Source organism: Stegostoma tigrinum, chromosome 4 (genome assembly GCF_030684315.1).
Source record: "Stegostoma tigrinum isolate sSteTig4 chromosome 4, sSteTig4.hap1, whole genome shotgun sequence".
In the NCBI taxonomy this organism is placed as follows: Eukaryota; Metazoa; Chordata; class Chondrichthyes; order Orectolobiformes; family Stegostomatidae; genus Stegostoma; species Stegostoma tigrinum.
Window position 1 is genome coordinate 23,014,933 of NC_081357.1, and position 18,440 is coordinate 23,033,372.

The 18,440-nt window shown below is 40.1% G+C and overlaps 1 protein-coding gene across 7 annotated transcripts in view; it reads left to right on the top strand.

Annotated features, from left to right (window-relative positions):
- The window catches only part of LOC125452780 (sodium/calcium exchanger 1-like), a 285,237-nt gene extending 273,606 nt beyond the window's left edge, over nucleotides 1–11,631 (top strand). For all 7 annotated transcript variants that reach the window (XM_048531611.1, XM_048531613.2, XM_048531607.2 and 4 more), the window contains one exon: nucleotides 10,815–11,631. In XM_048531611.1, the coding sequence (XP_048387568.1) occupies nucleotides 10,815–11,191 (377 nt within the window). In that variant the 3' untranslated portion in view covers nucleotides 11,192–11,631. The remainder of the gene's footprint in view (nucleotides 1–10,814) is intronic.
- The last annotated feature ends 6,809 nt before the right edge of the window (nucleotides 11,632–18,440 follow it).

Genomic DNA, 18,440 nt, shown 5'->3' on the forward strand with positions numbered 1-18,440 from the left:
TATCCACGACTCCACTGACCTGCAAATTTACTAATCCATCCTTCTACGCCCTCATCCAGGTTCATTTATAAAAATGTCAAACAGCAGTGGACCCAACACCGACCCATGTGGTACACCACTAGTAACTGGGCTCCAGGAAGAACATGTCCCATCAACTACCACCCTCTGTCTTCTTTCAGCAAGCCAATTTCCGATCCAAACTGCTATATCTCCCACAATTCCATTCCTCTGCATTTTGTACAATAGCCTATTGTGGGGAACCTTCTCAAACGCCTTGCTGAAATCCATATACAACACATCAACCGGTTTACTCTCATCTACCTGTTTGGTCACCTTCTCAAAGAACTCAATAAGGTTTGTGAGGCACAACCTTCCCTTCACAAAACCATGCTGACTATCCCTAATCAATTTATTCTTCTCTAGATGATTATAAATCCTATTCCTTATGACCTTTTCCAACACTTTACCAACAACTGAGGTAAGGCTCACTGGTCTATAATTACCAGGGTTGTCTCTACTCCCCTTCTTGAACAGGGGAACCATTTTTGCTATCCTTCAGTTGTCTGGCACTATTCCTGTAGACAATGACGAGTTAAAGATCAATGCCAAAGGCAATCTCCTCCCTGGCTTCTCAGAGGATCCTAGGATAAATCCCATCCGGCCCAGGGGACTTATCTAAGTTCGCACTTGGTAGGATTTCTAATACCTCTTCCTTGTGAACCTCAATCCCACCTAGTCTAGTAGCCTGTATCTCAGTATTTTCCTCGACAACGTTGTGTTTTCTAGAGTGAATACTGTCGAAAAATATTCATTTAGTGCTTCCACTATCTTCTCTGACTCCACACACAACTTCCCACTACTATCCTTGATTGGCCCTAATCTTACTTTCATCATTCTTTTATTCCTTAAATACCTATAGAAAGCCTTAGGGTTTACCCTGATCCTATCCGCCAACAACTTCTCATGTCTCCTCCTGGCTCTCCTGAGCTCTCTCTTTAGGTCTTTCCTGGCTGCCTCGTAACCCTCAAGCGCCCTAACTGAGCCTTCACATCTCATCCTCACATAAGCCTTCTTCTTCCTCTTGACCAGAGATTCCGCGTCCTTCATAAACGACAGCTCCCGCGCTCTACAGCTTCCTCCCTGCCTGGCAGGTACATACTTATCTAGGACACACAGGAGCTTTTCCTTGAATAAGCTCCATATTTCTAATGTGCCCATCTCCTGCAGTTTCCTTCCCCATCCTATGCTCCCTAAATCTTGCCTAATCTCATCGTAATTGCTTTTCCCCCAGCTATAACTCTTGCCCAGTGGTACACACCTATCCCTTTCCATCACTAAAGTAAACATAACAGAATTGTGATCGCTATCACCAAAGTGCTCACCTACTTCCAAATCTATCACCTGGCCTGGCTCATTACCCAGTACCAAATCAAATGTGGCTTCGCCCCTTGTTGGCCTGTCTACATACTGTGTCAGGAAGCCCTCCTGCACACACTGGACAAAAACTGACCCATCCATCGTACTCGAACTATAGTGTTCCCAGTCAATATTTGGAAAGTTGAAGTCCCCCATGACAACTACCCTGTCTCTCTCACTCCTATCGAGAATCATCTTTGCTATCCTTTCCTCTACATCTCTGGAACTATTCGGAGGACAATAGAAAACTCCCAACAGGGTAACCTCTCCTTTCCTGTTTCTAACCTCAGCCCATACTACCTCAGTTGACGAGTCCCGAAACATCCTTTCTGCAACTGTAATACTGTCCTTGACCAACAATGCCACACTTCCGCCCCTTTTACCATCTTCTCTGTTCTTACTGAAACATCTAAATCCCGGAACCTGCAACAACCATTCCTGTCCCTGCTCTATCCATGTCTCCGAAATGGCCACAACATCGAAGTCCCAGGTACTAACCCATGCTGCAAGTTCACCCGCCTTATTCCGGACGCTCCTGGCATTGAAGTAGACACACTTCAAACCAACTATATTTCTATATTTATAAATTCTCATTTTAATTGTGATTTTTTTATTGCTTATTAAAGAACTTGCAGTCCATCAGTGCAATTCATACTTCATGTACCAACAGAGATATTAGCTGCTTGAATTGCTTAAAAAGTTTGAATAGCTTACCTGAGCTATTCCTTTTACCTCAAACAATGTTGAATTTGTTTCTTATCTCCAGGAGATCAGTTCTGGGAGGGGTGGGGAGCATGTACTTATTATATACATGGATACGTAACATAGATGTATGTGCAGATAAATAAAATGCAGAATATATAGCAAATCAGGCCTGTCCATTTTTGTCAGCTTAATTACTAATCATTCTCCACGTTGATAAGTGCAGCTAGGAATGGACTCATTTGTGTTAGAATCAATTTTTTAGGAAATTTAATAGATTTACAGCTATAAATGACACATTTACTGTAAAGAATAAAGCCCCGAATTGTAGATTAATCATTTGATTGATGTAACTTCCTCAACAATGCACAAAAAAAACCATTAGGCACATATAATCAGATATATTTGTCTGAAGTACAAATTGAAAGGCAGCATATATGCGCGTTATTTTTTCTAATTGGATGTAAATGTCACTAATGGCTAAGTAATGTGCTTCAGGTGTAATATAGGCATTGGTTATTTTTCATTGTTGACTTTAAACTTGAGTTTTTTTTTCTCATTGTCAATGCTAAGAAGTGGACTGTAAACTCTGGAGACAAAATCTGTCAACATAGCCTTTCTTAACATCTACTACACACCTTCAGTCACCCAAATGGCTGAACATGCTTCCGGCTAGAACAGGCATCCTCTTTCATAAGCAAGGCCCATGATGTTGGCTTTCAAAGGTATTGGCTGAGAGCAGGTATCTCCTGATCCTGCAGTGAGTAACTGCCCTCTTCCTTATCTCAGTCCCCAGATTCTCCTATCCACTTATGCCCTGTGCACTTCCCACTGCCTACCTCATTCTCTAGATTCCTCCACATTGCTGTGTCTTAAACAATGCTCAAAACATAAAGTGAGTGGCAAAGCCCTGAAATGCTGGTAAAACTGATCATTCAATAGCCTGAATTTTGATAACATTGTTATAAATTCCTAAGAATCACTGCAGAGACAAGCAGTTATTGCCCATCCCTCATTGTCCAAAGAAGGTGTAGTCAGTTGGTTCCCTGCACTGCTGCTGCAGTCCTTAGAATTTAAGGACTCTCACAGTGCTGTTAGAAAGGGAAGAACATGATGGACAGTGCGATAGTTCCAAGTTATGGAGGTGAGAGGCTTGGAGAGGAATTTGTAGGTGCTGGTATTCTCATGTATCTGTAATGATACTGTTACTGTAGTGTGCTTCATGAATGGTACACACTGCTACCAGCTATTCATCAGTGGTGAGGAGAGTGAATGTTGAAGGTCTCGGGTAGGGATTCAGTCAGGCAGCTTGCTACATCTTGGATGGTGTCACACTTCTAGAGTGTTTTTGGAGCTACACTCATCCAGGCAAGTGGGGTGTATTCCATCACATTTCTCACTTGTGCCCGTAGGTAGTGGACAAGTTTTGGGGATTCAGGAGATGAGTTATTGAATGGAGCATTGCAAGCATCTGACCTTCTGTTGTAGCAATAGTATTTAGATGGCTGGTACAGTTCAGTTTTTGGTCAGTGAGAAGCTCCAGGATGTTGTTAGTAAGGAATTCAGTGATGTAAAGTCAAGGGGCGATGGTTAGATTCTCTCTTGTTCAAACCAGGCAGAATAAAAAAATTGAAACAGAAGTTGGCCCTTCACCCCTTGAATTCTGCCTTTTCATTATACACAAACATTAATCATCTGCCCAAGGCCTTTAATTCTGTTTTGTGCCAGATTCTCATAGTCCACAATTCCTCAGTACTTCACAATATCGTGATTGTCTGGCACTTGTATGAGATTATTGTTGCTTGCTACTCATCAGTCCAAACCTGGATATTGTCCAGCTCTTGCTGAATATGTACGCTGACTCAGTGAACATCACCACTTCTGACCTTATGATGGAGGAAGGATCATTAATGAAGTAGTTGAAGATGATTGGACCTAGGGCACTACTCTGAGGAACTACTGCAGAGATGTTTTGGAGCTGAGATAATTGACCTCCAACATTCACGGCCCTTTTCGTCTGTGCCACGTATGACTCCAACCACTGGAGATTTGATTCCCATTGAGTCGAATTTTGCTAAGTCTCCTTGAAATCATACCCAGTCTGTTGCCTTGACATCAAACGCATTCACCTCACCTCACAAGTTCAGCTCATTTGTCCATGTTTGGACCAAGGCTGTAATGAGATCCGGAGCTGAGTGGCCCTGTCAGACTCCAAACTGGGCATCACTGAGCAGGTCATTCCTTTGCATGTGCACTTGGTGGCACAGTTGATGACACCTTTCATCACTTTACCAATGATTGAGAGTGGACAGATGGGGTGGTAATTGGCAGAGTTGGATTTGTCCTGATTTTTACATAAAGGACATATCTGAAAATTTTCCACTTTGAAAGGTAGATGGCAATGTTGTAGCTGTACTGGAATGGCCTGGTTAGGAGTGCAAGTAATTTTGAAGCACATGTCTTCAGTATTATTGCTGGAATGTTGTCAGGCCCATAACCTTGGCTATATCCAGTAATTCCAATCATTTCTTGACATCAGGAGGAGTGAATTGAATTGGCTGAACACTGGTATCTGTAATGCTAGGGACCTCTGAGGAGACCAAGATGGATCATCCATATGACACTTCTCAATTAAAATAGTTGCTCGTAATAGTTTTGTATATTCTCAGTTTAATGCTTTGTGATTGGACGTATAAAACTATACATTCTGATGAATTACAAATTTTTATTTTGCTGCAATTGTGGATAACTTTACAAAAAAAAAATTCATCTGTGATGTTCAGAGTTTATCTGAATTGATTTAAGTAATAAGGAAGGATTTCCAGGATCCACAGTTTTTCTTTTTTTGGGAATAATAAGGGATTTGTTTTTTATCTATGGAGAACATTACAGAAGTGGAGGCCTGTGACCAGCGGTGTGCTACAAGGATTGGTGCTGGGTCCACTGCATTTTGTCATTTATATAAATGATTTGGATAGGAATATAGGAGAAATGGTTAGTAAGTTTACAGAAGACACTAAAATTAGTGGTGTAGTCAACAGTGAAGAAGGCCATCTCTGGGGACAATGTGACCTTATCCCAGGGTAAGGGAGTCCAAAACTAGAGGGAATAGGTTTAAGGTGAGGGGGGAAAGATTCAAATGGGACCTAAGGGCAACCGTTTCATGCAGCGCGTGGTGCATATGTAGAATAAGCGGCCAGAGGAAGTGGTGGAAGTTGGTACAATTACAATACTTAAAAGGCATCTGGATGGTTACATGAATAGAAAGGCTTTAGAAGGATACGGCGCCAAATGGTACTAGATTAATTTAAGCTATCTGCTTGGCATGAATGACTTGGACCAAAGGGCCTGTTTCCTTGCTGTACAACTCTATGATTCTGTGACACAACATTTGGAAAGAAGTTGCATTTGAGTTTTTTAGACAATTTAGTTGGATTTGCAGCAGTAACTTGGATATAACAATTGAGGGCTTCTAGGAATAAAACAGGTAGTTGAGAGCAAAATGTGAATTTACCATCCCATTCTTGTACCTTTAACTGCTAAAAGCAGTGAAGGGTCTAACTAATATCTCATTGGTGTGATACCTATCCATAATATTCTCCAAATGTACATCAGGCTCCACATGCGCAGCATTGTAGAGTAAGGAGAGGCCCTTAGGCCTATCGTGTCTGTACCACCAAAACTACCAATACTAGTCCCATTTTCCTGCACTTAGCCCATAGCCTTGAACATTATGACACTTTCAGTGCTCATGCAAGTACCTTTTGAAGGTTCTGATGTTTCTGCCTCAATTACCCTCCAAATATTGCACTCCAGGCCCTCACCACCCTCCGGATGAAAAAAGATTTCCTCTAATTCCCTTCAAAACTTCTGCCCTCGTATATTGACAGCATTCAGCTGTACCTCACCACTACTCTTGGCACCTTCACTGTTTCTGATTTGTCACACTACTTGTCTAATATCCATTGCTAGTTAAGCATAAATTAAATTAAAGCAGCAGCTAAATATTGTGAAGGTCAATGCCATTCGCTTTAGAAGAATCACAGCTTTGTTATTAGCTTGTCGAGGGAGAATTATCATTGACGTTGACTTAGGGTATATCTGCCCTTATGGCAGCACAACTGTTATGCATTGTGTATATTCCAGTTCAGAGGTCGGTTTGTATTCAGAGAAAATTGGAAATATTAATTTTGAAATTTATGTTAAAATCTGACTCGCAAATTTTAAAAAAAGCTTCTTTCACTAAATCATTTGTATAATCATGGACTAAGATGTTAGTGTAATAGATTTTTTTTGTCCATTGTTTTGGGAAGGCACTAAGCTTTTTAATCTAGCAATCAAGTTTCGTACATTCACGAATAGACAAAACATGATTTCTGTGCCCATTTTTCTTACCCATTAACCAATATGCTGTAAGAAACTGTCATTTGGTTGCAAGAGATTCTGTGTAGTTTGTAGCAGCATCCAGTGAATTGAAGACGGTAATGTGGATCTCTTTGCCTACAAAAGAAGTGAATAAAATATATTATGACGTTCAATCAAAGTATCAGAAGTGTTAAAAGGGGAGACGGCTATTTGCACATCTGAATTGGGAAAACTCTAGCTACCAGACAGTCGCAGAAGGCCCTTCTCAGAATGCATTATGTTTGAAACTACCCAATGTGCTTAGCGAAGCTCATTCAAACCAATATCCAGGATTGTCTTCTTCAAGAGAAGTAGGTAAAACAGATTTTTAGAATTGATTGTGTTGGATTGATGTGTTGAAATGAGTGCACTCATATTCTGCAGTAGACACAGAAAGTACACAATAATACATTCAATAATTTCATGTCTAAACCACAGCCCCACAGCTCACAACTACCTCATCGATTTCTGGGAGCGGATTATGGTACAGTCAGATACCGAGGAGTTGGTCCTACCTCTTTAAGAGACAAGATTCTGCCTTTAGAACCTACTGATTTATCAGAAGCAATTTTCAATCCCAGCAGGAGCCCCACTGACAGTGATGCATACAGCAGGGACTGCAACCAAGAGAGCCAGCCCTGGATACATTACAGAAGTGGAGGATACTGCACGTGGCAGGAAATATGTGGTGTCTGGGTTGTGCAACCAGTCACCCAGCTTGTAGCATGCCGACTGAGCAGGGTAATGTTTATGGTTGGTGACGGTGACATGGTCATTTTCACAAAGGTGACTTCCTACAGGAAAGACTTTTCCGTTGGGCATAGGGTACCCAGTAAGCCAGGACCCCACCCATCCACATACTCACAGGGAGGCACTGACGATTTTCTGGGCATATTGCCACCTCCCTAAAGGAGCCAACCACTGCTGTTCTGATGCCAGAGTTGACAGGAGAAGTTATTTAGGTTGCCCTTAATTGTCTAGTGAAGGGCCTCAATTGGCCTGTGGCTGGCAAGGACCATCCTCTGCAATTCCAACCTAGTTCCATGGCATTGAGAGGATTTAGATCTTCCCCACTCACCCAGGACTTCCCTCATTTCCTCCTTCACTCTCCCCCCCCCCCCAACTCACTCACCCACTCTCTCTCATATTCACACATGCAATACACACACACATTCTCACATACTCACACATACTGTCTCTCTCCCCTACCTGCTTTCCCGCATTATTTTAGGACCTCCTCACCCCACCACTTCACCTGTCCCAAGAACCCACTTTTAGAAAGGTTCAACTGAAGTTCCAACAGGTGTAGATTTCTCTGTAATTTGGTTTTTTGCTTTTGACCACATCACTGGGATTCCACATGCTGCAGGTACCAGTGAGCTAATTAAGAGTATGTTGTAACTGAGATTTGTGTAATTGTGTATAGGGAAATACAGTCCTGGTATCCTTAATTGTTTTCTGATACCTGACTCATCATTCTGATTCTTTTTTGACAGTGACTCTATGTAAGTACTACGAAGGAACAAATTCAGGTTTTGAAATAAATCACAATCTGGGAGAAGAGCCAAGGCTATATTGTGATTGGAACACAGAATGGAATTGAAAAATTACAATGAGCAAGCTGTTAGTGGAGCATTCATCAAAATATTGATGTCAGATGAGGGTTAGGAAAATGGAAGAAAACTGTAAAGGTTACCTGAATTTGGTAGCACATTTTAGTGAAAAGTATTAAATGCGAAGGTCGTTCACAAATTCCTTGATGAATGCAGTGGGGTGGTGGGGTGCGTGCAATGGGCAACACTAATGGAAATTTCCACTGTGCACATTTTGATTCAGCGAATAAATGCAGAATTCAATTAGGAATTTAGTAGTTTCTGAAAATGAAATGTATTGATTCAGCTGTTATTTAATTTGTGGTGATTATATATTGTGGTGAATACAACAGAGTACTTCTTATACAAGTGGCTGCCCAATCTCTCTCAGTATGTGTGAAGAATGCTAAAACAGAAGTTAATTTTTTTTAACATGTTAGATTCCTGCAGATTAGACCTAAGACTATACTGAAGTAATGCCTCTGTCGACTATTTATCACTTGAATATAGAACAGCATTGTGACAGAATTGTGAAATAAGTGGAATGAGTGTTGCTGAAGTGGTCTAGCAGTGAATCATAGAATCCCTACAGTTTGGAAGCAGGCCATTCAGCCCATCAAGTGCACACCAACCCAAAGCATCCACCCAGACCCACCCCCCTATTCTATCCCTGAAACTCTGCATTTTTCATTGTCACTTCACCTAATCTGCACATCTTTAGACTGTGGGAGGAAAACGGAGCACCCAGAAGAAACCCAAGCAAATGTTGGGAGAATGTGCAAAATCCACATCGTTGTCCGAGGGTGGGATCAAACGTGGGTCCCTGCTGTAGGGAGGCAGCAGCGCTAACCACTGAGCTACCGTGCTGCCCTAAAACATTATAATGTAGTAATTATGTAGCTGGACTTGTATTCTACAGGCTTATATGAACAATTCTAAGAGCATGGGTTTACATCGCAGTGTGCTGTTTGGAAAAATTGATTTTTTTTAATGTCTGGAAGGGAACAGCTGACCTTCATAAATTCTGAAGCCCTGAATAGTTCCCTAATGAAAAGGGAGCTTGCTCTCCATATCTAATCTCATGCGCCAGAAAGAAAGGACATCTCTATCCTGCCAATGGTCTGTTTTTAAGGATTTGAGATGGCCTTGGCTTGGAATATAGCATTTCACAGCAGCTTAGATGCACAAGGAGTTAACGTCATTGTGAAATTTCAGGTAATACCAGGCAGGGACACTGCACCCACCACAATCGTCCTGCCCCCACTAAGTGAAGGGGGTAAGCCAATACTGACTCTGGCGTCTAGTCCCATGACGTTACTATCCATGGATTATTCATTTCCTTGAGCTGAGATTTCTTCCTGCACCTGGAGAGAAGGTCCCTTCCCTCAGAGGTGCCAGCCAGACTGCAGTCATCCCCTTTTGGAAATAGCCTTCGTAGTCGGACACACGGTAAATGGGAGCATGTGGGATTGTCAGGGCCAGGTGGCACCACACATTGAGGGAGGTGAGAGGGTTGCAAGGCGTATACTCTTTGGAGTTTAGCAAAATGAGAGTCATCCCCTTATTGAAAAATACAAAATTCTAGAGGATTCAACATGTTGGATGCAAAAGGTTGTTTCCCTTAGGAGAGTCTAGGACCAAAGGGCATGATCTCGCAGGAAGGGCCATCCATTTAAGACAGACAGGAGGATGCTTCTCCATCCTAACTTTCACACTTCAGACTTGACTCTGTGCTTCCCTCTATTTGCCTCTCGCTTTTTCTTCCAGTGTGCTTTTTCATAATTATTTTCATCTCCTGTTCTTCTCTGTCTCCCTTTTCCTCTCACTCACCCACTGCAAACCTCTCATTTCCCTAAATTCTCTGTAGTTTGCTTTCTCCTCTCTTCAGTTTGCTCCTCACTGTTTCTAACACGTGTTTTGTGGTAGTAATTAGTTTGCGTTTTACAGATGAAAATGATTATGGTGCCTGCCTTGGTAAATCATGTTGCTTTCATTCACTCCTATTTCTACCTTAATTCAAAGCTGGCTCAGATTATATCCGCCAGTAGGAGTCGTGCATCTCGTCTGTACGTTTTTCTTTTATTTTTCTGAGTGGTATGGACATCATTGGCTCAGGTAGCTATTGTTGTCCGTCCCCAATTTCCTTTCAAGTGAATGTCTTGCTTGACAATTACAGAGGGCAGGTAGGAGTGAAGCACATTGCTGTGGGTCTGGAGTCACCTGTTGGCCAGACCAGGTAAGGTCCACAGATTTCCCTCCCTAAAAGCTTTAGCAAACCAGATAGGTTCTTCTGACAATCAACAGTATTTGCATGGTCTCCATCAAAATATTCCAGATTTTTGTCAAATTCACCATTCAGTAATTTTATGTAATCAGAACATTAATGTTGCATTAGTATTATTAGTTCACAGACATTAATATTATGTTACTGCTTCTCCGTCTTAAATCCAAAGCATTTTCCTGGGCCATTTTACAAATGTGCAATGGAAAATAATATCCAGAAACCCAGTATATTTGAGCCTGTTATAGCCTTGTGAAAAATAAAAGTTATTCCTTCCTCAGGTGATACTTATTATGGAGAATCTATTTTCAAAATGAGAAGTAAATTAAGGACAATACCAATGAACTGAATTCATCTTACAACCTGCGTAAAACAATAACTTGGTAATCTGACAGTTTTTCCTGTCTTTTTTTTTACAGATACCTTTGCCAGTAAAGTAGCTGCAATTCAAGACCAGTATGCTGATGCTTCTATTGGTAATGTGACTGGGAGCAATGCTGTGAATATTTTCTTAGGAATAGGGGTAGCCTGGACAGTTGCAGCAATCTATTGGCATGCTCAGGGAAAGGATTTTGAGGTGCTGCCCGGAAACCTGGCCTTTTCAGTCACTCTCTATACTATATTTGCTTTTATAAACTTTGGTGTGTTACTGTACCGAAGGAAGCCAGAGATTGGTGGCGAGTTGGGTGGACCACGGACTGCCAAGATTTTAACCTCAGCAATGTTCACTTTGCTTTGGTTAATGTACATTCTTCTCTCATCTCTGGAGGCCTATTGCTATATAAAGGGCTTCTAATAGTGAACAGAACATGAACAAAATGGACGTTTAGTATTTCACTCACCTGCTGATGGAATGCTAACTTCTGAGAGGATTCCTTTTACTAGGTAGAAGTGGATCTCACAGTGTTCCATCTGCAGGGGCATCATAACAGCAAAGGCTATGAATGTAGGGCTCAATCTGCTACTGTACAGATAATTATACCAAATGGGAAATATTTTTTATTGACAATAAAGAGCCTAAAACTGTATTTATGGCACTTCTAACCACAGTAGCATGCCCTCCTCCATTCATGGAATGATGCCTCTGTACTAATGCGACTGTATGAGATCAAGATGCTTAAAACACAAGAAAAATGGCTCGTCCTGTTATTTTGTTTTGTTTTGGATCTGCGTGCCCTACACTTCATTTAACATAATGTGTGCTGACAGCTCATGATTAAACTCTAGTGTTGTCAACATCTTGGAGTTCTTGATTTAATTTAATCTGGGTTCCTTAGTAAAAATGCACAGAATATGCGTAACTGCGAGACGTTTGCCCATACACCATGTTATTTGTTATTTTTGTACAATAGTGTTAAATGTGATACTGTAATGCTGTGCATGGTTAAGACATTTGTCCTGTATGTAATATAAATATGTCGCCAATCTCAAGATCTACCGTGTATTGTTTATTACTAGGAATTGCTTGCTGCATATAGTGAGGGGAAAGGGCTGTAACTTGCACCTAAAATTTACCGCAATCATTTAGAAATATTTCTAAGTGATACTATTGGAGGAGTACCTTCACCAAGACATACTTGATCTATGAATATGACTTTTTTTAAAACTTAGAAGTCGAACAATGTTGTTTAAAATTGTTCATGGTCATTTGTTTTTGTTTTATTATGTAAAATATCAGTATTGATATTTTTATTGTCTGGTTGCTTTTGTTGCTGTCAGTGTTGTGGCACAATAAATCAGGAGACAGTGTAATTGGGATGGTGCATTTAAATTAACCTGAGCAGAAAAGCAATTAGTGTATATGTTAAAAATTGTTGAGGAGACATCAAAAATAATGCAATCAACTAATTCATTACTTTTGTCAGTGATTAGGATTATTTGTGTAAGTATTGTCCAGCCATCAGAATCCCATCCCAAACCTTCTGAAGTGAGGTTCTTACAAGAAGCATATATTCCAAAATGCTGGCTGTGGCATGTGGAATTAAATGTTTGCGAGTGAACACTTCAGTGAAGCTCTTGATTGGGAAACAGCAGACAGGTTATATGTAGAAATGGTGATATATGCAAAATAAGATCTGAATAAGAACTATTGAAGCAAAAATGTTATGCAATTCCTTGTGAGCCATAGGTTAAGATCTATAAGGACTAATGAAAGAAGAACTAAGTGCACTGTTCCCTGTAGGTTGCAGAATTGTGCAGCAACCGAAAGGTTCATCAGCAGGTAGCACACAAGGCAGCTCCTTCAGGTTATCACATGTGCATAGCCCCATAATAAAACCTTAAGGGGTTATGCACTTAAGTAGTTCACATGCACACTCCAGAAAAGATAGAGGATATATTATTAAGCGCAGTAAATGTTTTTTTTTTCTATTTCTTTCGGTTTGCTCCATGATTTAAATAATGTAACGTTAAACTTTCACATTTGGTATCATTTTATGTCAATTGATCATTTGAAGACAGGTTACACTTAATCCTCATAACTGGACTTTGGACATTGAAGATAATAAAATGTGAGGCTGGATGAACACAGCAGGCCAAGCAGCATCTCAGGAGCACACGTCAGCTTTTGTGCTCCTGAGATGCTGCTTGGCCTGCTGTGTTCATCCAGCCTCACATTTTATTATCTTGGAATCTCCAGCATCTGCAGTTCCCATTATCTTTGGACATTGAACATTGCTTGATCATAATCAACACATAACAGATACATGCTACAATGCGTCAGCATTATTGATAAATATTGCACACCCCTCGCACCCTGATCATGAAGGGCTGTAGTGTGTATTTGTTGTTTTTCGAGTGACCATTTTACCTTGCTATGCTTAACTCATAACTCTCAGATTGCCTGTTTTTCCCTTAAAACTGATAAAAGACGTTGTTCCATAATTAAAGGACATTCCAGTAACAAGAAAAAAGAAACAAACCCCCATGATGTAACAATGCCACTGGCACTTCTGTAGAACTTTTAATGATTGAACTGATCCCACTACTAACTATGTGTATAACTGGGAAAACCATAGTGCAGGTTAGTTTTCTGTTTAAGCAAGCAACAGTTCTGTAGGCAAGTTATATTTATCTTGGGTGAAGAAAGGGAAAGGTTTTTTTTTATTATTGCATAGCATGTGGGTGCTGCACAAGGCCAGAATTTATTGCCCATCCCTGTTTGCCCATGAACTGATTGGGTTGCTGGTTGATCCCTGAAGAACAATTAAGAGTGAACCACATTGCTCAACTCTCATCATGTACAGGCTGCCTTCCCTTTAGTGAACTTCAGAAAGTGCTGGAAAAAACTTGGCAGGAGTCTGGCAGCAACAGTGAAGAAAAAAAACAAAGTTAACATTTCGAGTCTAACATGAGACCATTCTTTGGAACTTTCACTAACTCAGCTGTCAGTCATCATGACCATTATAGCTGAGACCAGTTTTATATTTCAAATTTAAACATTGAATTGAAATTTCATCATTCTGTTTGATCCTTGTGTTACTAGCCTGGTGACATGACCACAGTGTCAACATCATCGCAAAGTTTGATTACATTGAGATCTGCACTTGCATGAATTTTTAGTCATTTCAGCAAAGTCTGATACTAGAATAATTTGAAGCTTAGTGGCAGGGCCATTGACTTATGGCAACTGAATAAGTCTTGGAGATCACATTCCATTGCTCCATTCATTTTTCAGTGAAACTATAAACCATTGGCCTGCTCATTCACATTACTGCACAAAGCACTGTCATTCAAGATCTGTTTGTTCTGATGCCACAATTACAAATGTGTCACAGTATGCTGAGGGAGATTACAGACTGTAAAAATCCACTTCAATTAGTTTGCTGTTAATTGTTTTTATGAAAAATACAAGATAATGTTTAATTCTCACATTTAACAGAGAAAATGAATGGTCAGATCTGGAGAAAGAAGTGTTAGAAGCAAATGTAATTATTCAATGACAGAGTATGCTGCTCTTCATTACTTTAGATTTTGTCGTTCTTTATGTTTAAATACATTATTATTGACAACACTGTAATTTTATTCTCTTTATGAATATAGTTTCTACTTCTTAGTTGATTTGTTGTTGAAAAATATTTATCATCACAACACCATTAAAAGGGAACCTTGCAGGAATCATTAAATTCTCAAGAAAAATAGTATTTTGTCTTGGCTGTGGGAGAGAGACAATCATAGTGGTGCAAATTAATTTGGCTAATGAAAGACAGATATAAAGTGTTTGCAGGAAAATAGATGCAAGCAGCTGAATGGTAGTTGAGCCTTGCAGCTGAATTTGATAACACTTGACATGGGAGTTTTATTTGTTCAAACACATAACATGAAGGATGAGCATTTGAGTGCTGCCCCAGGGGATTGGCGGTGTGTTTGACAGAACGTTTTGCCATTTTCTTTGTGACACTGTGCACTGCACCTGATCCAGTCCTGTTTCAATAGTGCCCCAAGAAGATGCAACCTGTATGTTATTATTTATATTTACCATTTTGCTCATTTCTCACTGGGGAAAGTGATGTACAGATGCTCAGCAGCCGTCTTGGTCATGGACTTAGACTTGAGACGGAGAGGTAGGGGATTCCCAGGCAATCACCAACATACATTCTTTCTGCATGGGCACCATGTGGTTGCATGTTGTAACTGTAACTTAGGAGTTTATTATTTGAGTATTAATTTATATTGTGTCTTACGGTTTAGTGGAAGTATCTTTCCAACCTACTAATAAGGTTATAGTGTAAATGCACATGGTTATTTAAATTAATGTTCAGCTGTATTTATTATTATTTGCTTTTCAGAACAGTCATTTATTTAACTTTACCCAATTGAAAATTAAGGATCATATCATAAATGTTGTTCTTACAGGGAAATCAAGCAACCATCTGTGAAATTCACTGACAGAACTGCCACTCTGTAATAAGCATATATTCTTCACAATGGCAAGCAAAATAAGTTTCATTTGATCATCATGATCCTTTTAAAATAAGGTTTAAACATGACAGGTAAACATAAAAATAAAAGGGATTTTGTTGTATAAAATTAACAATTTAGATTCACTCTGCAGTTAGCAAGACCATAGGTTTCTGAAGGCACCCCTGTGTCTGACCAGAATCTAGTGAAATAGATGCTTTGATTCCTGTCAGTGTCACTAGTTACTTCCCTTTCATCATGACATGCTTTATTGATCCTGGTTGAGAATGAAGAAAGGGCTGTAATTACACAACAAAATATCTCCACTGAACTCAGTAATTAAAATGAACTGTTTTCAAGCAAAATTTATTTCTGTTTACCACGTCCTAACTTCCTATTAGTTTTATCCATGAGAAGACATTTGAAACTAAAAAGATCATATGCATGACTTGCCTCATCTGGTATCTGTGCAAAAAAGATCAGCACGTAGAGCAGTAAGTTGGATCAGCTGCTAAACAGGGATATGCTGTTAGATGAAAACCAATTTGCTGCTAAATTGTACTTGTGTAGCTTACAACACATAAAGCAAACAATATAATGAATATTAACGCTCCTGAATTTGGCATAAGTGTGTTTATAATTTTTGCAATATCGGATGATAAATCTACATTTTCAATTAGTATTGCACTAATGAGCGTTTCATTACTGTCTCTGACTGTCTCTAGTCACAGTATTATTTTGCATGGATTATCTAAAACAGTTTTCTGTGTTTTAAGTCATCCTGTTGTGTCTCACCTGAAGGCACTTACCTTTTGACCTTGTGCACATGGTATCTTCTAGAATTACAGATTTATCTCTTATCCCTGTTGTAATTCTACAGCTGCACTGAATCACTGCTTTGTTTTTGGGATGCTGCATGGTGACTTATTGTATTGTCTCATGTGAATGGAGGGGTTTTATGGCAGCTACATGGATGGTTTTGCTGTTTAATGGGTGTCTTCTGGTCATTGTAATGTTAGTGCTCTGGAGCTAAGAAGAAGCTGATCTGTTGCTGTAGCAATTTTCTTAATGCCCTTTGAGAACAGGCTACAGTATTCATGCCCCACAGCACATGGGCAAATTCAACAGTTTTCTAATTCTACTTTGATATAGTAATTTCCAGATCCACATAAAATATTTCGAAATGTGCATTCTTTGATAAACGTGAATAAATTTTCTTTCAGTGCTAATACAGGATCAAAGGGCAGCTTAGGATATGGTTGACTTACTTCAGTTAATGTAATTTTGTTCAGCCTGTCATGTTATAACAATGAGTTTAAAAATATCAACAGTCAAAAAATTTGTGCTGCTGATATTAACTATTGAATTCAATGCATAATTTCTTCCTGTCTGTTATTTTAACAGGGGAATTAACTCCGTTCAAAATAAAGCATTTAATGGACCCATCATACGTACCTGTTATGTGCAAGCCTGTTATCACCAGCACACCCATCAAAACTGAATTTTTTTTATCTAATTGCTGTAGAAACAACAGGTTTGTTTGTATCTACCAGCCAGTAGGTCAGCGAAGTGAGCAACCAAGTTTAGTAGGAGGTTTCAACAGAAAGTGAAAACAAGGAGGCTAGACCCGGACTGGCCAGAGGGAGGCTGATCCCGGACTGGCTGGAGGGAGGTTGATCCCAGAGTGGCCAGGGGAAGGTTCACCCCAGACCGGTGAGAGGGAGGCTGGTCCCGGACCGGTCAGAAGGAAGCTAGTCCCGGACTGCTAGCATAAGTGGGAGGTTTAGCTATGAATGTTCGTGGCTTGTAGTCTGGAGACCAGGTGTGGATCTGTCACATGGAGGCCCAGCCTCAGCTGATTGATGTGCTGCTTGCTGCCTGCTTGTGTTCCCAGCTAAAATGAAACTTGGCAGCAAAAAGTTGCTGTCAGTCTCCATGGACAACAGATGTCCTCTCGCAAAAACAAAATACTTTGACCATTGCAAGGAAAGGCTCCACTCCATTTTCATTGGTCATCTTCTTTGGGCATCAGAGTGGCTCAGTGGTTGGCATTGCTCCTCAGAGCACCAGGGACCCAGTTTTAGTTCCAGCCTCGGGTAGTATGGAATTTGCACATTTCCCTGTTTCCTCCTACTGTCCAGAGTTATGCAGGTTAGGTGGATTAACCATGCTAAATTGCCTATAGTACCCAGGGATATGCAGACTGGGTGGATTAGCCATGGGAAGTGCAGGGTTACAGTGATTGAGTAGAGGGATGGGTCTGTTCAGAGGTTTGGTATGGACTTGACGAACCTGCTTCCATACTGTAGGAACTCTTTCCACCAGCAGTTATAATGGACTATTTATCTGAAATATTCGTTACAGAACATCATTAGATCTCTTCAGTGACAATCTGGAATCCAAGAACTTAGCCACAAAAATATCAATTGATTATATATCAGGGCAGCAAGTAACTCCTTCATCCCTCAGACTTTGCAATGTGTGCCAGAACACGTTTCTAAAAGCAAATGAATTGTTTTTTTTTACTTTAGGAACACACCCACTACCGAGAGCAAAAGGACGGGATTTGATACCACATAATTATGACAATTTAGGCTGCAGCCTCTTGAGTAGGCCACTAGCTGGGCTGTGTAGGTAGTCTGTGGTGCTTCCAATAAAACATAACATTTCTACCTCTGATATGAATCTTCCAATGCCTCGGAGTTGAAATCCTTACGTTCTTTTGACAGCACTGTTAAAATCCTGACATTTTATTCTCATCTTCATAACAGCAATGCCACAGCAATTTGGGGGATGGGGGGAAACGTATCATGGTTTGGAAAATAAAGATAATAGAGCATGTTCACAAGGATTAAGAGTCAGTATATTAAGCAATGTTTAAGCTTACCCAGTGTCTGTCCACTTATGGATTGATGTTTAATGGTGCATGATGTATCAAGGTGATCATTTTCGTACAGCCATGGTGTCATTGGTATGTAAACAGAAGTCAATTTATATTTCTATTGGCATGAATTGGATATGCAGTACAATATTACCTTGGTGAAGCAAATGTTAGAAGCTAGTAAGAATTATTATACCTGTGACAATAAGTTGACAAACATTTTCATTTGCTCCTATATCTATGAGAATTCTGTCATACAACATAA